The sequence below is a fragment of the Cladophialophora psammophila genome, assembly GCF_000585535.1.
Source record: "Cladophialophora psammophila CBS 110553 chromosome Unknown aczJe-supercont1.6, whole genome shotgun sequence".
NCBI lineage: Eukaryota > Fungi > Ascomycota > Eurotiomycetes > Chaetothyriales > Herpotrichiellaceae > Cladophialophora > Cladophialophora psammophila.
Window position 1 is genome coordinate 565,562 of NW_006912927.1, and position 21,019 is coordinate 586,580.

Here is a 21,019-nt window from a genome sequence, read left to right on the forward strand (position 1 = left end):
ATGGCCTTCAATCCCACCGCCGACCAGATTGAGTGGCATATGCATCAATTGAGGCAGTGGATGGTGCCCACGTCGGTGCCGGCTTCCTCCAAGCCTCCTACGACGACGCAACCGCGAACATTTCCCCAGGAATTCTATTTGCAGAACGTCCCTTCGAATGACATGTACGACTATGACGCCCTCGGTGCCAGTACCCCGGGCTCTGCGCCGCCGACAGCCCTTCCTCGTGCTCATACCTTTGCCAGCTTGTCCGAATATGATTTCTCTCCCATGGACTACTTCACTCCGGGCCAGGGCCCGGCGACGCCAGGGAGTTGGGCAGGAGAAGAGCGGGGCAATTTCGACGATGGACTCTCCATCTACTCGGAGGCGCCGTCGAGCTATCTGTCCTCTGATCTCTCAGAACAGAACCGGCTTGAATCCCTCATCTCGTCGAGCCGCACTACTCCTCCTCTCCTTGCACAATCGTCTGCCCTAGATACTACCTCGGAAGTCGACTCGCTCATGAAGACCTTGCAACCTCCCCAGCCCCATCTACCGGCGAGCAGTTCCAGTGGCAAGCCCAAGAAGCACCTGTGCCCCTACCCAGACTGTTTCAAGTCCTTCTCTCAGCCAACACACCTCAAGATCCACCTTCGTTCCCATACTGGAGAGAAACCTTACACTTGCTCGGTTCCAACGTGCAGGCAGACGTTTTCGCAATTGGGCAACCTTCGAACTCACGAACGACGACACGTTGGCCAACGACCGAACCGAAAGAGATCCTCGTCCGATCCCGGTGCCCGGGCTCGGAAATACGAATGTAAACTTGACGGTTGCAGGGGCGTGGACAGCAACCATGGAGGCAAAGTCTTCACTCAACTGGGAAATCTCAAAGCACACATGAATAAGTTCCACAAAGAGACTTTGGCAAAACTCTCCGAAGAGTTTGCACACAATGAGGCAGACCCTGCAAAGGCTGAGCTTCGTGCCTATTTCCAGGATCTCTACAAGCATAGCAACAAGGGCATAAAAGGAAGGGGCAAAGGCCGGAAAGTCGAGGTCATCGTTACGCCTGATGAACCTTGAAGAGATTTCACCTCTCCACCAAAGGAAAAGCAAACGCCCATTAGGCAAATCCAGCGTGGATATCAACCGCATGTCCGCAAGCTTGAGCCAGCGGACGAGAATGTTCCGCAATTCACCCCGAACTTCGAACAGCTCGAAACGTCGCGAATTGATCTCAAGAGTGAATTTCCCCCCAAACAGTCACTACCGGACGAGGGAGCCCAATCCTGCATTGAACGAGCCCGAAGGAGATCGCAGCTCGCGCGAAAACGAAGAGCAATGGTCGAGCGAGAACTTTTTCGTTCGGCATTGATGGCTTCATTGACCATCACCCACCCAACCAGTCATTTCCGCTTGTTACTTCAATTTCTCAACCTAAGGGGGTATTTTTTTTTTTTAGTGGGGGATGCAAAACAACGAAATTTTGTAAGAGTATCTGGGCGTGCTGGGGAAGCAAACGAGGGCAGGAAAGCGGCTCAGGGTTCATTTCACGCAGAAAAGGTGACGGTAGGATGTTTATTCGTATGTATCGTCTGCTATCTGTCATGGTTTGGTGCCTTTTTGGGGGGGGTTCGCTTTTACCCATTTACATAGCATGCCAAAGCCACGTTGAAAGTTTTCATTCTTAAGGAGGGCCTGTCACTACCGAGATACACCATCTATCAGATACGATTACGACTCAAATGAACGATGATATGACGAACGGAGACGAAGCTTATTAGGGTCAAGATACCGATACCAAAACTCCATATATTATCCCTCTTTTACATTTGTTCTCCCTTTTTCAACTCCTGCTTTGCAAAGTTTCCCAGTTTGGTGCGAGGTTCAGAGACAGACACTTTTCTTTTGGCCTTCGAGAAGGCAATGGGACCACGACGAGGCTGACTTTCCCGACGATCGAGGGGTGGCTTGTGGTATCATGATGCTACCCTGGCGACGTCAACCTGTGGATTTGGGGCTCTTGTGCTTCTGGAAGTTTGCCTTTCCTCCAGCAGCGGATTGAGTTTGGCAATATTGGTCCACACTCTTGAGTCTTGACTTGTTTACCGCCCTCTACTCATCCCCTTTTTCGACACACGCTGTGCCGCCGCTGCTCGCCTTACAGGGAAAGAGGCACGGACCCAAGGAAAAGGAGACGACCATGCACGAGAGATTAGACGCTTCGGACCTGTGGGGTCGCAGAGAGCGGCAAGACATATTACATACTGGAGCCTGGAGGCTTGCTTGGAGGCCTAGAGTGAGAGGAGCGTTACAGCCAGCGAGACGGGCAGGACAGGACAGGAACGCTCGATCCGCTTCGAATCGTACCGTGGCAGGCGACTGAGGAAGGGCGGCCCGACCAGCGTTTCGTCTGTCCTTCTATCCAGAAGAGGAGAAGGAGCCTGGCCTAAAGGGATCAACGATCAATCTCGTCACAACCTGCAAAAAGGCGCCCAAAGCATCCCTTCCCCCAGGAGGCGATTCCCGTTGCATGTGGGCCATGGGGGAAGCGCACCACATACCGCCCTGGCCCTCGGAGTGGCGAGGGAGAGGGGGGACTGAATTGCTTTTGGCGCACGCAGAGAGATGCTCGGTCTGGGCTGGTTGGCAAAAATGCCTATAGGGGCCGCCACTCTATGTGTGTGAGTGTGTGTGTGTGTGTGTGTGCGGGACGGGGGCGCGTGACAGGGCGATCTTTGCGTTCCTTGCTGCTTGCCTTGCCTTGCCTTGCCATGCCTTGCCTTGCCTTGCTATTTTTCGATGTGTCTTCAATCAATCAATCGAACAAAGTGGGAGAAACTTTACGTCAAAAGCACAATTCCATTTGGACCTTGGCCGGTGTCGAAAGCGATCAGCGCTCTCTCACTCACTCACACACTCACTGGTTCGTTCATTCAGTCAAAATTTGGGTTACGATCTCCAAGCCGAGAGTGGTGGATTGTTGGTTTCATTTCCGTCATCCCTTTCCTTTTTTTTCTTCTTTCCTTTCTATCTCTTTTTGGGCTTTCTTTTTTGTGTGTGTGTGTGTCTTTTCTTGTCGCCTGCGAGGGAGGGGGGGCAGGGGGTTGCACGAGGCTGAATGAACTCCGCCCAAGGCTGGCTGTCCCCCTGGCTTTGGCTTTGACTCTAGCTCTGACTTGGTGTACGGAGGAAATATGTCTACAGGCCGCTGCGGTTCAACTATTTTCCTCTCTTTCACTCGCCCGTGCTATGCAAGGCTGATAGATGTCCAGGACATGGTGGTAGGTAAGCAGGCCGACGGACAGGCAGACAGCTAGGCAGGCAGGCGGGTTACGGAGGGGTCTTCAGACTTGATGCAAGTCACTCAATGTCGCACAGCAGACAGGTGCTGCAGGACTATGCAAGGCAAGGCCGGACAAGGCGAGACAAGGTCATGGATGACAGGGTTTTCTAGGAGGTCCTTTTGACGAACGTCCTCTGACGCAGTGGTTTTCTCGAAGAGATTTCGGTCAGCAAAAGAAGGGGCGGGGTCTCGGAGCCTGATCAGGGTAAAACCACGACCATGTCTTCTGTGAGATCCCGGAAGGCCTCGTATCTAGGATACGGCATGGCATTGCTAAAAGAGACACAGATGGTATTGCATTGCACTTCACGAGGCACGACTATGACCGGTGGGATGGATCCGCGTTCTCCATAGAGAGGACGTAGGACAAGCTGCGCTTTCTGGCGAGAATGGAAGCGGAGTTATTAAAAAAAAAAAAGCCCGTGAATCATGAATGATCTCAGTCTGTCTAGAACCCACGGAACGACTTTCTCAACGGTGACGAGGCAGACTCACATCTCCTTCGAGAAGGTAATTCTCACAGAAGCTCGGTAACCGGCCAGTCTTCTCTGCCCTCTGTTGGGTGGCCCTTGTGTGCGTGCCTCGTAGCACAAGCGGCCTAGAAAGCCGAGACCGTTAGGAAGGCCTGAAAGGAGATAGAGAAGAGGGAAACCCCCTGGAGCAAGCCTTTGCATCATTCGTGTTACCTACCGACCTTCCCCCCTTCTCTCCTAGGGACTGGACAAGTTGAGAACTGGACTAATAGTTCAACAAGGTTCTTTGCTCCAACATCCGGCGAGGCTGCCACCTTTTGAAGTGGACTAAGCAATTAGTCATTGCGTGGTTGGGGCCGAGTAGTAGCGCTGACGATCGTTTCTTTCTCCTTGGTAAGGATGAGTAACAAGTGCTAGAGACTGGCATCCATTTGGGTCGACCGCGGGGGATGATGTGTTTGAGTCAAGATCAGGTCGAAATCGGGCGGTCACAATACATACCCGCATCGTCGGTCAACATTCAGCCTTCCTGCCGTGTAACCAACGCTCGCTGCTTGGTCCCGTCGACCAGGTTATCATCGCCGTAACGATGATTTGGAATGTAGTAGACCTTGGCCAGGGCGGACTGCACCTGTGCTAGAGGGATGGGGTTGTTTGCATGCCCCCCCCCCAGGAGACGCAGGGAGTAGAATGTCCCTCATTTCCCAATGCTGAGAGATGCAGTCACGCTAGATCGATTGCAGTACGTACCTACCTGTCTCATGTAACCTTGCGTTGATATTATCCCTGGGTTAGCTAGCGTAAGCCACGAAAATATCTCTGGCGCCTTCTTCTTGTTCTTCTTGTTCTACTTCTTCTTCTTTCCCAGTCCGTCTCCGCCATGAGAATGGCACAGTTATGCAACGCGGAGCAGACGGGGTTTGACCGGCACGGTTTTCCGGGTCGGCCTTTTCCATTCTGAAGGAGCCATGCAAATAAGCAAGATAGGATCAACTAGTGCCCATCGGTGCAGCATCAAGACAGTGAGCACCTGCCAACAGAGATGTGGCGACACGATTCATGTCTTAGTCAATAGGGGTGTGGCGACAAGCGGCACGCAGGAAGAAGAAGAAAGATGACAATAATGATGATGAAGGCTGGCTGATTGACGCTCCATGGAAGATTGCACGTCGTCGATGGACTTGGGAGGGGCCTTCGGGCTGGACAGCCGCAGGCAATGACAAGCGGAATGGGCTAGACTACCGAGCGATTGACAAGATGAGTTCGCTCAAGGTCTAAGATAGGACGAGACCCGATATCAAATGCGAGCAAAGGATTTTGGAAACCACGCAGGCCGTATTCAGTAGTGGCCCCCCAATTACGGGATTCCAAGTGATTAGTATCCGAGGCCACTCTCTTCGATCTAAGAGTGGAGGCCCATGTCGTGGACGTGGGATTGCGTTTATTCCAGGAATCGACAGCGAGGGGAAGCAAGAGAAGACAGAGCGAGCGAATTCCATGTCGGCTCGGGCGGTTTGCTCAGAGTTGCAAGGCTCCACCCAGGCCCCACTTTCTCCCAGCCACCTTCAGCCACCACTGGGTATGGCCTAGCGTATACCGTACTTGGTAGGATGGAGATAGCCGCTAGCGCCACTAATGCCACCAGAGGCCCGCTAGAAGAGCGCTAGAAGCGCGCTAGAAATAGCTTCTAGAATATCGGTAGAAGGTGTTATTGGCACTAGCAAAGTCAAGTCCGACCGCCACCGACAAGGATCTAATACACCAATCACAATGCCCGATCGGAGCAGGCGTTCAACTGCTACTTGCTCAGTAGCGAGTTCGCTGAGAGCAACGGCATATCATCGAATCCTCCCCCCGCTAAGAAAACCTCTCTTTTCGGCCCATGCGTTGGCCGTGTCCCGTGTAGGAACTGGTAGCTGCAGCATCCCAGGTACCAAGTAAGCTTTACACTTTCCCAAACGAGACGGCTGATTTCATCGCGGCCACGATCAGGTCATGTCCATAACCATGGCATGACAGGCTGGGAAGTTTCTTTTTCTGCTCGGCCCACCAAGGCTCGAGAGACTCTCGCAACTCGTGCTTCGATGGTCTGGTGGTTTGATGCACTGACGCAGGAACACACATGAGATCCGTCTCGCACCCGCACTTTCGCAATGGATATCGGACCGCTCCAACGCGAACCCGCCACACTTGCCCCCTTCCGCCCAAGGTTACGCTCGGCAATCTTGTCCCTGTCCCCAGGACAGACCTCTTTCGTCTCGCGGGCTTGTCGTTGGACCTAGAATGGATGCGGTTAAAGGCGGCTGTCTGCTCCAATGCAATGCAGGTACAGGGTTGTCGGCATGCACATCCACTTAGTCTTGCAAATCCAGTGGGAAGACCTAACAAGTAGTATTCAAGAGCGGGAATATGCAAATGCTGCCTAGCTGATCTGCTGACAACCCTGATGATTGGTTTCTCCCATCAGAGTTGCGCTCCGTATTCGCCTCCTTGATGTCTCTTCTCGCACTGTGACGTTCCAGGAAGCGAATGATTGACCCTTATTCATTCCATCCCGCCTCAGAGGCCGCCGCCACCGACCTCGACTACTCATTTCAGTTTCGTAAGACCCGCAAAATCTTTTGTGATTGACCAAATCGTGGGCCCCAGCCGGCAATGTGTCGTAAGTCCCCCGGGGGGGAGGAGAGACTCTTACCATGACAGTAATCTTGAGACATCACCTGTCGCCTGCTTCCAAGGCCACATGACCGCTGATCATGGATCCCTGGTGGCGTGGGATGCTGCAGGAGCCAATCTTATGCAGGAAAGCCCGGCGTTTGATGAGATGAGCCAAAGCCCCCTTCCCAAACGATCTGACCGCATCTTTCCTCCTTACAAGGGCCTCTCCCCTTTCCGCGCCACCCCCGTTCCCAGAGCAGGGTCTTCCTCCACATTCCCAAATATCCTTGGCAAAGCCCATCGAGTGTTCTCATACACCAGGAAAGTGACACACGTGCTAGGGACAACGCGCAGGAGGTTGGGAAAAAGACCTTTGTAATAGCCCACGAAGCCTTCGTGGCGCCAAATCTGGTTGATCAAGGCAACGACACCTGGGCCCGGCACATGGGTGGTGGCACTCGGATTGTATGTCTGCAGCCGAGCCCGCACCAGTTGATGGGGATATGTCACGGTCCCGGCGAAGACCTTTGACAATGAGGAAGCCATGATGGTATCTAGATTCGAGAGTGGCCTGTCTCTCTTGGACATTTTACGCCGTAATTTGAGCTTTTCGTACGCCACAAAATACAGCGAGCCATGACTGACGCCGACTAGCGTTGGGGTCAGACCATGGAAGAAACCACGGACTCCTTCTGTTTTGTATATTGCGCGCAACCCGTATATCAGGCCCGGATATGCACCCCTTTGGGAGGCGGAGGTTGAAAGCATCCGCGTCTTGACCACCCAGATTGGATTCGTGAGGACCGCAGCGAGAAGGCCGGAAGCAGAAGAGGCCGTCAGGTAATCGACCGCTGTGAGCTGTTGACCAGGAGAATAGCCTCGAAGGTTTCGGATGACCTCTTGAGCTTCACGGTACCACAAGAAGTACAAAGCCCAGCCAGCAGAATTACCCACCAGATTGGGACTTAGGCCGCGATACAGTGCGGCCAGCCGGCTGGGGCCTTCATTTCGCAAAATGTCTCGAAGAACGGCTCGAGAGGAATTCAGGAGCGGGTGGGCAGAAGTGTCGACTAAAGAAAAATCATCGTCAGACGGTCTCTTGACGTGTCGGAGCAGCAACCCTAACCTTGCAACCTCGTTTTGATGATATCCAAAGGGTGGACGATCACGGTGGAGATGAGGCCGGCAGACAAGCCTGCAATGGTCTCAATGGAAGCCGGGGAGAGACCATGGCTGCGCTGAGACGTCATGAGCCCAAGAGGCGGGAAAGGAGCGAATTACTCCAAGGTTTAGAGGGTCGAGGAACCGAGGAACCGACTGTAGGTAGTTGCACCGAGCTGGAACATCATGTCCAGGTAAGGCGAGATGAGGCAATGGAGAGAGAGAGGCTAGAGCGGCATGACTGCGGTTGCAGCGGTTGCAGCGGTTGCAGCGGCAGGCGAAGGAGGAGCAAGAGAAGGCGAGAAGGCGAGAAGGCGAGAAGGCTGTTGGACAATGACTACAAGTCTGTGTTCATCGCCGTACCTGGTCGAGATGGAATTCGAGGGTCTCACAAATTCTCGGAGCATGACGCAGGAAGCGACCGAACGAGCCGGGGAGCGAGTCGGTCTGGGAAAGTCACCTGACCAATCACGTGATAAAACAGGCGATTCCGGTGAAGCACACCACTTCTCAAATGTTGTGTGTTTCTCTCTGCGTGTTGTGGGTGTCTCCCTCCACTTGACGCTCCCATTCTTCAATGCCCTTTTAAACGACCTCCACAAGCTGCGCAGGCGACTCGGAAAAAGGGTCTTGAGCCAGTCCCCGCCCATCCCAGAGCCAATTGTCACGCCGCATCGAAGCATATGCTCTCCACCTTTTTGAATAAATAATTTCAAACTGCTGCAGCTCTCGGGACTTCGGATCATTCAGATGCCATTTCACGCCACTTCTTGTCCTCCTTATGTAGTGAACTGTTGACGGTCCTGACAACTCTTCGAACCCAGATCCCATCCGAGCCTCAACCACCTTCCTTTCGAATTACTTTTCCGCGTCGTCGATTGGCGTCTTCCGGTGCCTGAGCGAACAGCAGCGCAGCATTCCGGCCCAGGGGCGACACGACCCTCAGCATGGATATCATCCTAGAAATCGTCGACACCCTGTTACTCGACCGCATCTACGCGACGTTGTTACCTGCCAGTCCATCGTCCTACCTCCAACAGAAGTTCAATCATGCCACAACCTCCACATTCTCTAGTATGCAGGAAACCGCGACCCCTGCGCCGCAATATACATACATCTATGAGCCCGCTTCGCGGCTTGTCAGTTTGGACCCGACGGAATGGACCTACAGAAGCTCATGGCCTCGCGACAACATTTTCAGACAGGGCATTAGTCTGTTTGCAATAGTTTGGTGGGTTTGAATCAACCAGCTTGCCGTTTGGCACCGAGGCGACTGCTAACCATCGCTGTTCCAGGTTCTTCGGACTCATTCTTTACTTCCTCTGCGCCTCGCTCTCCTACGTCTTTATCTTCGACAAAACCACTTTTCAACATCCCAAGTTCCTAAAGAACCAAATCCGCATGGAGATCAGCCAAGCCGTCCGCGCGATGCCTCTCATGTCCGTCTTGACCGCACTCTGCATGCTCGCCGAAGTGCGTGGCTACTCTAAACTCTACGACCTTCCTAGTGAAGCCCCTTTCGAATGGTACAGCGTCGTGCAATTCCCTTTCTTCGTTCTCTTCACCGATCTCTGCATCTACTGGATCCACCGCGGCCTACACCAGCCGCTGGTCTACAAAACCCTCCACAAGCCGCACCACAAATGGATTGTGCCAACGCCCTACGCATCGCATGCTTTTCACCCTCTCGACGGCTTTGCGCAATCCACACCCTACCATATCTTCCCTTTCCTGTTCCCGTTGCAAAAGTTCGCCTATATTGCTCTCTTCGTCTTCATCAACGTCTGGACCATCTTCATCCACGACGGGGAATACTATGCCAATTCACCCTGGATCAATGGCGCTGCTTGCCATACTCTTCACCATCTGATGTTTAACTTCAACTACGGCCAGTTCACCACGTTGTGGGATCGGTTGGGTGGAAGTTATCGGAAGCCGAATGAAGAGTTGTTTAGGAGGGAGACCAAAATGGCGAAGGAGGAGTGGGAGAAACAGAGTCGAGAAATGGAAAAGTTTCTGAAGGAGGTCGAGGGGGAGGACGATAGGGGATACTTGAACGCGGACACGAAAAAGGAACAGTGAATCAGGAGACATTGGTCGACCACGCAAGACTGATCATGATGAAATTTGGTGCACAATCCTGAGGAAGCAAGATTGTCTCTGGCCACCGCTCTGCGAGTGATGAGAGCAATCTGTCATTTCAGATGTGACATTTCACCACAGGCCGAAATGGAGCCTTTGCCAAAGCAAGCGACAGCGAACAGAGTCATTCGTTGGTGAAGCTTTGTATATAGACTTGTGTCCCATGAGTGGATAAAGCTAATATCTGAATTTTCGAGGACCGCTCTAATCAAAATGGCGGCCACCTCGTCAGATTCCATACTTTTCTTTCGGAAAGGACAGCGTGCTTTTCACTATCAGACTGCCTCAATTTTCTTTTCGTCAGAGACAGGGAGCTTTTTGGAATATTATGTTTTGGCTGCCATTCAGGGGGTCAGTCCCTTCACCTGACTGCTCAGTGCTCAAATGAATCCATGCTCTAAGTCTGCTGAGGCCCGACTTTGGATTGCTTGCCGTGGAGCCATGTACTTTTCAAGGATCTGGTCGAGACGCCATCATGAACGTCCTCGATGATAAGGGATTCCAACTCACATGGGAATGGAGCCCACAGGGGCTATTACTTGCCGCCATGGGGCTTTGCAGGGTTTGCGTGCACAGTACCAGCGAGCAGGTCCTCTTAGACCGTAGAGTATTTGCATCCCACGGGTGCAGGCTCGTACAGCAAAGTCCGTCTCCCGGACAATGTGCACCAGTTTGGGTGAATTTCGCAGGCGTCAATCAAAAATCGCACTGTGAGACCAAGTTCCATCATGAAGCCAGTACTCCGTCATGGCGCCGCCGACGCCATACACCAGAAGCTGGTTGGCTTGGCCATTCTCATCAATCCATCCAATACACGCAATGGCACCTCCGACGTCGTCAGCGCGAGCCCAAGCCCCTGACACGGCGTCCGCGCTGGCTTCCGTAGCCCAATCTTGTCCCGAAGCTTCTTTCCAAGCTTCAGCCACGGAGCCGTCTTCCACGATCTGCTTGGCCGTCAAGTAGGATTTGGACAGGTCCGGACTCGGATACAAGCACGTGGCGAGGTTGTAGAGCGCAGGTTTGTATGCGGTGTTCGTAAACCAGACATCCGTAACGATCGGCTGGTCAGACTCAGTGCTCCCCTAACAGATCCCAAAACACATGGTACATACGAGCGAAAGCGTAGCCAACGTTGCGCCTCAAAGCCTTGAAATTGCCATTCGGGTCGGTATAGAACAATCGCTCAAGAGTGTCGGTGTTGTTGTCTGCTATGGCAGCAAGGCCACTGTCTTGGCCAATGGTCTGTCCCGGCGCGAATGGATCTTGCCAGCCACCGTCGTAGTCCAATTCTTGCAGATAGTGATCCTGGTCGACATAGAAGAGATGAAGCTGGATCCCGGCTGCGCTGGTAGTGTTGCCCCATTGCGAAATAGTCAGGCCGGTGGTGTTGGAGGCGCCATCACGGACGAGACTTTTCTCTCCATTCCAATCACACTCGATCTCATTTTGGCATCGGGCGGCGAGTTCTACTAGCTCAGCATTCGCGTCAAGGTAATAGAGGCGAAGCTGCGCGGCCCCCAGCGTCAGTGTAGTTCTGATGCCAGGCGAAGGTTCAAGTTCGGTTCAAACTTACCTGGTCATAATCGCCATCTGTCCAGGATGCCGCAGCCAAAGAGGAGCCTTTGAAGGGAGGAATGGTCAAAGAAACCCGGCCCCACGCTCGCCACCCAGAAGAATTAGATCCCTTAATATGGAGGGTAACGCTGTGGTTGGAACTGTGAAGCGTAAACAGAAACAGCTTGGTGAGTCGTGGCAATCCAGAGCCCGTGATGGCGATGCTGGGAAATTTGAAATCTGCCTTCTCGGCTGTCCCTGGAGCGTTTGTGGGAGAAGACGTCGGCAAGCTCGAGCCCGTCGAAACAGAGGGGACTGAGCTGACTGATGGGCGAGTCGCCGAAGGTGTCAATGTCGCGGAAGTACTAGTACTCGCGGTGAGGCCACTGTTCACGTACAGGCGATATTGGGTCCGCTTTCACTGAAGAACAGCACTCACCTTGCTTGCGCGCTGTCTGGATCGTGCGATGCTCGACTTCCCAACACGCCTCCCAACCCTGCACCGACAATGACCAAAATAAGAATAATGAAGCTGATGAGAAGGGACCGCCGTCGAAGCCCCAGAATCCTGGGTCTCCGGTTGCCTGTAGCCGCGGCACCATGGTCATGCTGTGTATGGTCAGGGTTATAAATAATGTAGTGTTCCTTCTCCTGCTCTGGCTTAACCTCTTTGCCAGTCTCGTGGTAGACCTCAGGTGCGTCTCTCCCACCGTCACCGTCACCGTCACCGTCACCGTCACCGTCACCGCCACCGTCGTCGATGACGGGCTGGACGGGCTGCAGCCATCCGTCTTCCGTGTGTGGCACGGGCGGATCTCGTGGTCCTGGAGCTCGAGGATGAGGATGGGGGTTCTGATCCTGATTGTTTGTACCTCGTAAGAATCCAGACTCCTTTCCGACATGGGAAGTGGGGGGTATGGGGGTAATTATGTCGCTCAACGAGACTGGTCACTGACCATATTGCGTTTCGGGCCTAGACTTCCGGCCATCAGCCGTTGTAGTGTCTGTAACCTAGCCCAAAAACGCTGTGTGTATTCCACGTCTGACGGTTGTAGTCTCTCATACTCGAAGAGACAACATCATTGCGCTTCGCTCTGACCTCCTGTCTCAATATATGACGAGCACAATTGCGGAACAGATGTCCAAACAGATTACAGCATAAATCTATGAAGATATCGAGCAGACTATATAGCATAGCGCCAACAGCGAGGTATGGCACTAGCTACCTCAATAGTCCTGTGCGAGTCGCACGAGGAGTACTATCACACTTGTTGAAGTGTAGTGTGCTGTTCGTCGTGTCGGTAGTGTTCGAAGTCCCGCACGGGACGGCGCCGCATACCCTCCTACGGCTCTAGCAATTGAGGCGGGAGGCCTCGTATTTTAACGATCTACTTGTTATTGCAGCTACCGGGTCATTTACCTCGTACCCAAGACCCTTGTTAATTCTGGCGCCGACGAGACCCTTTCAATCGACCCCGTTGAATAAGAATCACCTTCATCCGCCAAGCACCAGCATGTTCAACTCAGGGGAACCCCGGCTAGACCTTGCTCAACTTCACATGTCGAGCCACGGCATTTCTGAGATTGAGCTCCTGACAGTCCTGTTTCATCTCTCTCTTGTTCCTTTGCCAGACTCCAAGGGAACACACAAACTTCTGTGTCTGATGCACGTCTGGTGGGAGCTATATAAATGGTCATACTACGTCCTCTGGCGCTTGGCACAATGACTACGAAGAGTGTCAATCAGAAAACACGGCTTGGGTTACATTGCACCGTGTTGATGAAGAAGCAGCTCCAAATGGACAAAGCCATGGCAAGTTCGCTCGTCCAGGCGCGAGAGCGTGGGTGCTTGTTGTATAAGTGGCTTCACCCCAACATCACTTTCGCGTCAACTCAACACCCATCATCTGATATTCACTCTCCCCCGTGTTTCTGCAGCACATGCGGCATGTTGAGGTAAAAGAGCACCCATTTCCCCAGCGCGTTCCAGGATCATGGGTTCTCGATTTCCACCCTCTTCAAAGTCTATTCTACACCCGCAAATGCTAAGTATATGACTAAAATGTCAGGAGCCTTTCAGTCCACTCAACCCGCTCCCGAACAGAGTATAACGGGCACCAGCGGCCTTGTATCCACGACACCACCGACTGGGAGTAGGTCCGTGACGCAACAGGACGTACGTGCCGGAAAGGAAGAAAAAGTCGAGCACGGGGATGCCATCGTCAATGTCGACACAAACGCCAACCCCGATTCTGAAAACCAGGTCGAGATCCTCTGAAGGCAAAAGAGAAATAGAGCCTTCCTCTGCAAATCTCCCGTCTGCTACCGACTTTGTGAACAAGGCCTTCTACTTCGTGTCACAAGCAAGCAGCTCAAAAACAGGGAGTAGAATGTTTGGGGAAAAGTGGTGAAACACTGGAAGCGGAGCTGAAAGAAAGTCTACGACAACGCCTATAACCGAAGAGATGGTGGGATACACCCTGGCGCATGCCGCTGTGCTTGTCGTCTTCCTCGGGACTATGAACACTGAAACATGATATTGTGATTACGACGGAGCTGTGGGCACCTGGTAGAGCCTTTTGCAGATGGACCTGGCACACAATCCTTCGCTCAGGGGGGTTTGGCAGTTCCTATTCCCCAGGGCTATTTGCTGGGTTTATGATGTATAAGCAACATATGATTGCACTAAGCTCTTGCCTTTTGTGAGGCCTTTGTGATCTCTCTCTATCGATGTACCCAAGGACACCGAGAATACAGCAAAAAGGGACAGAGGAAAGGAACAGGGCCTTGCAGATATCTTCCTCCCCATTGGGGGGAGAAGGATAGAGACCTACCCTCATTTTCAGGCAGAGGCAGAGGCAGAGGCAGAGGCAGAGACAGAAACAGACGCGAACCTTGCACTTGAAGGAAGGCCACATACAGGAGCCGCCGCCCACGAACCATGACCCCAGAACAAGCCAAAATTGGAAATTCCAATCTCATTCCCGAGCTATTCTACCGGATAGAGGACATCCAGAATGAGAGTGTCGTATTTGTGGGTGACTTGAGAATAAGACGGGCACACGCATGCACGACACAGCCGGTTCAGCATCCGAGGACACTCAATACCTGCCTAGGACGTAGCAATAAACGGGTCCACTGAGCTGACAGGAATGACTTGCACAACGGGGAGATGGAATGGCACTGGATTTCAAGACAAAAGGTAACTTCCGCTGCAAGAGAAGCGCTCCATGTGCGTAGGATATAGTAACGAATATGCGGACTACCTCTCAAGTCACAACCGTGGGGAAACAAAATAGCCTTGTCGGACTCTATGCCGTACGTAGTTGTCCCCCCATCCTGGGCGAGGGGGAGTGGGAGTGGGAGAGCTGATCCTAGTCTGTGACCCAACGAGGTATGAGCCGTTCCCTGGACATGCTGCGAGGGAAGAAATGGACTCGATGCATGCTCCTGTGGCTGATATCGCTTTTTGTCGTTTCGAAAGTGTGGTCGGATACGAGGCCTCTCAATACCAAGAGCCGGCTTCATCCATCGACACAGAGTCGGGCCTCCGAAGCTGAAAGGTCGATCAAAGCCAACTCCTGGCTCCCATCGGGGCTCGAACCTTTCTTATCCTGGGAAGGGGTCATGTTTCTTGAGTCCCAAGTGACGAGATAGAATAGACAGCAGAGGCGACAGAAGGTTGTAACATAGAACGGGTCCCATGGGAAGGTGATCTCGCATAGGGAGCTTGCGTCCCAAAACATACCTGGAGACAAGGCTCTAGACAAACCTGCAAGGGAAAAAAAAACATTAATTTTGAACCTCTGTAACACATCCGATACATTAGGCACCTGCGCTCAGTTGTCCCCGTCAAGCCCAAGCCTTCTCACGCAACGCCGACCCAAAGCAAAAGCCCTTGTCGTTCAATTTGCATTACGAGAACGACACGAACTTGGGATCTTTCGGGATTCCATCCTCTCCAATCCCATGCTTTTTGAACCGTTGTTCCATGTACACCCGTCTGGCTTCATCAAAATTGATGCCTCTGATCTTCATCAACCTCTGAATCTCTCGTTTCGCCTTCTGGTCCAGTCCGCCTCGGCTGTCGCCTTCCATGATGTTGGAGCTGAGATCGAAGTCCGCGGAGGTGAAGCCCGATTCGACATCGCCCATGAATGAAGTCGGAACGCGGCTATACGTGGATGGATTTAGCCGGGAGAGGAGGTCTTGCACAGTGGTGGGAAGGTATGGTGTCCAGCGGCTGCGGGTGAAGTACAGGACTAGACGGCAAGGGATCGATCAGTCAGGCTTGTCGAACGGGAGGATTTGCAGGGTCAGGGAGGTTAGCATACCTGTTGAGATCGCGATGGAGAAGAAGAGAACCGAGTAGAGGATATATGCCATGATGGCGCTGCTATTCTCTATCTCCAAGATCGACCTGGACAGATGTTATGCGGGGTCCTGAATGATTTGAATTAGATCTCAGATAAATGTCAGGTGTCGTATGGCAATGATCATAGCCTGGTGCCCATTTTGAGGCTTACGCAATGTCGCTGCTTGCGGCAAGTTCAGCGTGAAGCTTTGTGGTCAAGTTGAGGCATTTGGGGTTGGCCTGTTTCTGGGGGCCTCTGGGCTCGTTGTCGTCAGCCTGCGGCGGCGGCGTCGGACGTGTTCGGGACTCTCGCCAGTACTCAATACTTCACCGTACAAGAACGCCAAGCCAGAGGAGGCCTCGACCAATGGCGTGCCTGCGCACAGAAAGCCATTGCCCATCAGATACAAATCAACCAAAAAGTTCGAGCAAGTTCAATCTGCCGAAGCTCGACAACTGCGACCAGTTCTCTCCCCATCACCATGTCTGAACGCTCAAACGTCTCCGGAGACCTCATCTGGGAGGTTGTCCGTAAGTTCAACTACGCGAACCAATCCGTGTCCGAGGGCCTATACTGATCGACCGCAGGAAACAACAATGCGTTCCTGGTTAAGAGGAAATCCGCTGGTGGTGTCCAATTCTCCCGAGATCCCTTCAACCTCGCCAGCAAGCACTCGAGAAAACATGCCGGCTTCGTGAACGACAAGGCTGTGTCCGTCCAGCCCAACGAGAAGGGCGGAGTCACGTTGGTGACCAAGAAGTCCGGGTCCGCAAACAAGCCTGCGTCGCACTACAACACCCACGCGTATGGCAAGACCACCTCCAGCCGGAAGTGAGTTTCTCGCACACATGTACAGGGACACCAAGAAGGATGACAGCTGACCCGACTACAGGATTTACAAGAATGTGGCGGATGCAGTTGGCAAGAGATCATATCGTAGCGACTTGAACAAAGACGCTGTTGCCCGTGCCAGTGCCATCAGAGACTCCCAGCGACCGAAGAAGGATCTTCCGGCGAAGAAGCCTCGTGGGCTCAAGGCGAGAAAGACAGAGGCATAAAGATGCGCAGGGCGGTTGACAATTTCTTCTGAACGTTCTGGCTTGCGGGAAAGGGCTTCATCAGCTAGAGGGCAGGATCCGACCAAGCTGGGTAGATGGACACCCGAGAGATTTCTTCGGGATGCGGCATCTGGGACGGAGGAGCAATCTGTGTCCTGGCAGTGCAGGACGGGGGTTATTCCCTCAAAGGAAAACCTAGGCTAGGGACTGCAAATGCACCCGATGGAGGATAAGATCATTGATGAGGAGAGTAATGATTGCACACACATCAGTACTCCGTAGAAGCCAACGACCGAGCCTGGCCGAACCAAAACAGAAGGTCTCAGCCTGATCCGAGCAATTCTCGTTGAGACGAAAAAGCAGGATTCAACCCTAAGTGACGGTCTGACAAGAGTAAGAGTGTATCACTGTTGGGTCGAAGATGGCCTTCATTCGCCATAAGTAGGTTTGCTTAGCTTTAGGAATAGTGGCCCTCTGCCATCCATCCATCCTATACTGTCAATTATATTCGATGTAGCGGCCACTTCGACGTTGCTGAGCATTCTTGAGGGACATATATCTCGAGTCAGACTGTGCCACCTATTTTTGAATCCAGCTTACAGCCTTGCCCCCTCCCCCTCCCCCTCTCCCCCCCCTTTCATTGATGGAGACTTCCATGCCAGACAGGCATTGGGCACCACCGGAGGGCAAAAAAGCCCGCAGACGCGAAAATGTCGGAGCTGCGGATTGACGCGGGGCATTCAGGGCACTTCAAGCCAGTCCGTTGCCGCTGGATCGATATTTGGGCTTGGCGGCCAGTAGGTGCTTCCCCTCGCTTGTTCTCGCCATGTGTCCCGCGTCACTCTCGCTGCCCATGAAAGTCTGACCGCCCCAACTTTTTCTTGAACTCTTCCAGTCCTCAATCTTCTTGCAACGTCGTCTCCTTAACCTCGAAACACCTTGACGCATCCTTCTCAGTGAGTTCCCCAAGTGTCTTCCAGGCAAATACGACGCTCTAGTCTCTACAAAGCAGGAATCCTAACCTGTCGTCACAGTTCAATCTTCCCCCCACCCAACACTCAACATGGTCAAAGCTGTCGTTCTCGGTGCCTCTGGCGGCATTGGTCAGGTATGGATCTCTCCTTCACGTGGGTACGGCAGATTGAGTCCAGTCTAACTTGTTGCCAGCCATTGTCTCTCCTCTGCAAGATCTCTCCTGTCATCGACGAGCTCGCCCTGTTCGATGTGGTCAACACTCCCGGTGTCGCAGCCGATCTGTCGCACATTTCCTCTGTCGCTGTACGTCTGCTGAAATCCTTCTGACCAATCTCAGAATGCCACGAGTCTAACATGCACAGTCCATTGCTGGCTATGTCGCAGCTCCAGGTGACTTCAAGGGAGAGAAACCCGAGACAGAAGAGGCAAAAAAGGCGGCTTTGACTGGTGCAGACATTGTCATCATCCCCGCTGGTGTTCCTCGTATGTATTTCGTTCACCGCCAGCCGCTTGGTGCGACTGATAATCGTTCTCAGGCAAACCTGGCATGACTCGGGACGACCTCTTCAAGATCAATGCAGGAATTGTCAAAGGCCTCATTGAAGCCTGCGCCAAATACTGCCCCAAGGCATACATCTGTGTCATCTCGAATCCCGTCAACTCCACCGTCCCAATCGCCGCCGAGGTCCTGAAGGCAGCGGGCGTCTTTGACCCGAGGAGACTCTTTGGTGTCACCACTCTGGATGTCGTCCGTGCTCAGACCTTTGTGGGAGAGATCATTGGTGAGAAGGACCCAAGAAAGTTGACGATTCCTGTTATTGGTGGCCATTCTGGCAACACCATTGTGCCACTGTTCAGCCAAGCCAAGCCTCCCGTCAACATCCCATCAGACAAGCTCGATGCTTTAGTGAATCGTGTCCAGTTCGGTGGCGACGAGGTTGTCAAGGCCAAGGACGGTGCCGGTTCCGCAACTCTTTCTATGGCATATGCCGGTTTTAGATTCGCCGAAGCCCTCATTAAGGCTGCAAAGGGCGAAAAAGGGGTCATTGAGCCAACCTTTGTCTATCTTCCTGGTGTCCCTGGTGGTGATGCTATTGCAAAGGCAACCGGCTGTGATTATTTCTCCGTTCCTGTAGAGCTCGGGGTAAGTCTCTTCATCTAATCGATCCCCTTCCTCTCCCTTGTTTTATGTTGACACTGGTAATAGCCCGACGGCGCAGAAAAGGCTATCGACATCCTGGGTAGCGCCAATGACTACGAGAAGAAGCACCTCGAAGAAGCTATCAAAGGTCTCAAGACCAACATCGAGACTGGTATCAGCTTCGTGAAGAACCCACCCAAGTAGGTTTGATCTTCTCTTTCTTTGTAACATTACCTGACTGTTTTGTAGGTAGGATGTGAGCGACTTCTAATCCCCCAGAACGAGCCTGCCTGCCACGCAGTAGTTCGATATTTGGAAAGTGTTGAAAGCGCAAATATGTGAGCCGGCCACGGAGACTGACATGGAGTCATCGGAGCAGGTTGTGAAAGCATGTCTTGACGGAAAACAAAGACTCCCCTTCCTTAGGGCGAAGATGATTGTCATCGCTATGACATAGCTTTTCAGGCTGTATGTGTTTTTGCAGCTTGGAGATCGCGTAGACAAAATTCACTTGTCCTACTCCTTCCGCTTGTTGTAACCACCTCTCTGCGCCTTTTAGATCTTAAACTTCGACTCTCGACTCTCCCAACCACGTTTGAGGGCCTCACGGATGGATCGTAGAGGGCGTTCATGCCTGAACCGAGAAATAGACTTCATCATATGAGCTGAGAGTCCTTCCTCATATCATACCAAGTCATTCATTGCTCATCATCTCAAGTCATGGCTTTACTTGAGGCAGCACCGTCGTGATCTGAAAAATAGCACTGGGCAAGTCTATCGTCTCAGCCTGTACGGTGGCTTTGATCCCCAAGCTGCTCAAGACACCGCGAATGATACCGCAGGGGAAGAAAAGGTGAGGTCGAGCTCGCTGTAGGGCTTCAGCGTGGTTGGCCATGGACATGCGGGTGAGTGGGCGGAATTTGTTGTCTGTAAGGACGAAGACGCCCTAATATGCAACATTGTCAGCAGACTGCTCCTCGGCCTTTTTTTATGTCCGCGGCCTTCAAAAAAAAAAGGAAGACCTAGAAACCGCCAGGATTGTATATATGTAGCCCTTTTCGACTCCGACTCTTGTGAAAGGGAGGTGTGGGAGGGGAAACGTACCCGATGATTCGTCTTCAAGTTGTCGACCTGCTTCCTCCACACCACGCCCCAGATATCCTTGCAGACGAACTTGATCACGTCCAGGTGATGATCATTCACGTTTCCCACATTGCCCCCGTTGATCCCAGCCGGGTTGAAGCGCGGCCTGTCGCGCGAGATCCGTTCGCTGAGACCTTCTCCGACGCGGAAACCAAGGCGTTCGAGACGGATGTAGACAGAATCGGCAAAGATCGTGGTCGTGGGTAGGCCGTCTGCGGCGAGCAGGGCGGTGTGTGAGGGCTGCGAAGATGCGGCGGTTGTGTTCGCTCCCGTGACCGTTATGCTTGGTGCCGAGATCGAAGAAGGTGTGGTGGTGGTGGTGGTGGTGGTGGTGGTCGTCGTCGTCTTCGCAGTCGTGCTTGTGCTGATGGCATTATTGGGCCCCGTCGCAGGGGGGCCCTTTGATGTCCTTTTCGTAGCTGTCGAGCTCGTAGAAGAGGGTGTGGGACGGTCGAGAGACGCCTCGTAGGCTCGGGCCATACGCTCGGCCAGCGGGACGAGCTCAATCAACAGAAGATCGAAACAGGAGATATTGACGAGTCGGGAGTCGGCGTCGACAGACGAGTCGTTGAGAGGTGGTGCGGCCATCTCCTCCGCATGCCTCAAGAGTATCAGTATTTGCGAGCGGTCACCACGCAGGAGGCCCACTAAGTCGGAGTACTTGCGGAGTCTGGGGGAGTTTGTTGTGTTCGACGGACTCTCATAGTTTGACGTGTCGGTCTATTGGGTGACTTTCGACAGGAAACACGTTACCAAGAAGGAGGAGCGGGTGTTATCATCCTCGATGTTTGTTTCATGGCTGTGGAATGGTGATTGAGCAAGACAAGAGATTCGCAGAAGTTCATCAGGAGATTTAGGTCGGAGATGGTCACGTGGTATCAGAGTCGCAAGGCTGAGAAGCACACTGGACGCCGACTGACGCCTGCCCGTCACTGAACACACCACGCGCAACACGGCTAAAGAGCATTCGACGGCGAAGCAGCCGGACCCTCAGATGCAGCTAACCTTGCTGGCAAAGATCCTGGTAC

General features: G+C 53.0%; 8 protein-coding genes across 8 annotated transcripts; 4 read left to right on the top strand and 4 right to left on the bottom strand.

The window, feature by feature from the left end:
• On the top strand, window positions 1–1,068 carry A1O5_04537 (uncharacterized protein; the record flags this gene model as incomplete). Its single annotated transcript, XM_007745142.1, has 1 exon — window positions 1–1,068. The coding sequence occupies one exon, from the start codon at window positions 1–3 to the stop codon at window positions 1,066–1,068; it is 1,068 nt and encodes a 355-aa protein (XP_007743332.1).
• Window positions 1,069–6,675: 5,607 nt separating this feature from the next.
• Window positions 6,676–7,712, bottom strand: A1O5_04538 (uncharacterized protein; the record flags this gene model as incomplete). Its single annotated transcript, XM_007745143.1, has 2 exons — window positions 6,676–7,532; window positions 7,589–7,712. 2 exons carry the CDS (start codon window positions 7,710–7,712, stop codon window positions 6,676–6,678), a joined length of 981 nt encoding a protein of 326 aa, XP_007743333.1.
• Window positions 7,713–8,570: 858 nt separating this feature from the next.
• A1O5_04539 (C-5 sterol desaturase) lies at window positions 8,571–9,705 on the top strand (the record flags this gene model as incomplete). Its single annotated transcript, XM_007745144.1, has 2 exons — window positions 8,571–8,854; window positions 8,919–9,705. The coding sequence occupies 2 exons, from the start codon at window positions 8,571–8,573 to the stop codon at window positions 9,703–9,705; spliced, it is 1,071 nt and encodes a 356-aa protein (XP_007743334.1).
• A 752-nt stretch (window positions 9,706–10,457) lies between these two features.
• Window positions 10,458–12,308, bottom strand: A1O5_04540 (uncharacterized protein; the record flags this gene model as incomplete). The annotated part of the gene is made up of 5 exons (XM_007745145.1): window positions 10,458–10,826; window positions 10,897–11,271; window positions 11,339–11,705; window positions 11,759–12,177; window positions 12,276–12,308. The coding sequence occupies 5 exons, from the start codon at window positions 12,306–12,308 to the stop codon at window positions 10,458–10,460; spliced, it is 1,563 nt and encodes a 520-aa protein (XP_007743335.1).
• Window positions 12,309–15,234: 2,926 nt separating this feature from the next.
• A1O5_04541 (uncharacterized protein) lies at window positions 15,235–15,705 on the bottom strand (the record flags this gene model as incomplete). Its single annotated transcript, XM_007745146.1, has 2 exons — window positions 15,235–15,581; window positions 15,654–15,705. 2 exons carry the CDS (start codon window positions 15,703–15,705, stop codon window positions 15,235–15,237), a joined length of 399 nt encoding a protein of 132 aa, XP_007743336.1.
• Window positions 15,706–16,155: 450 nt separating this feature from the next.
• A1O5_04542 (ribosomal protein L28e) lies at window positions 16,156–16,732 on the top strand (the record flags this gene model as incomplete). Its single annotated transcript, XM_007745147.1, has 3 exons — window positions 16,156–16,204; window positions 16,262–16,505; window positions 16,567–16,732. 3 exons carry the CDS (start codon window positions 16,156–16,158, stop codon window positions 16,730–16,732), a joined length of 459 nt encoding a protein of 152 aa, XP_007743337.1.
• Window positions 16,733–17,795: 1,063 nt separating this feature from the next.
• On the top strand, window positions 17,796–19,052 carry A1O5_04543 (malate dehydrogenase, NAD-dependent; the record flags this gene model as incomplete). Its single annotated transcript, XM_007745148.1, has 5 exons — window positions 17,796–17,840; window positions 17,900–18,010; window positions 18,070–18,190; window positions 18,244–18,851; window positions 18,915–19,052. 5 exons carry the CDS (start codon window positions 17,796–17,798, stop codon window positions 19,050–19,052), a joined length of 1,023 nt encoding a protein of 340 aa, XP_007743338.1.
• A 514-nt stretch (window positions 19,053–19,566) lies between these two features.
• Window positions 19,567–20,579, bottom strand: A1O5_04544 (uncharacterized protein; the record flags this gene model as incomplete). Its single annotated transcript, XM_007745149.1, has 2 exons — window positions 19,567–19,794; window positions 19,953–20,579. 2 exons carry the CDS (start codon window positions 20,577–20,579, stop codon window positions 19,567–19,569), a joined length of 855 nt encoding a protein of 284 aa, XP_007743339.1.
• Between the last annotated feature and the right edge of the window lie 440 nt (window positions 20,580–21,019).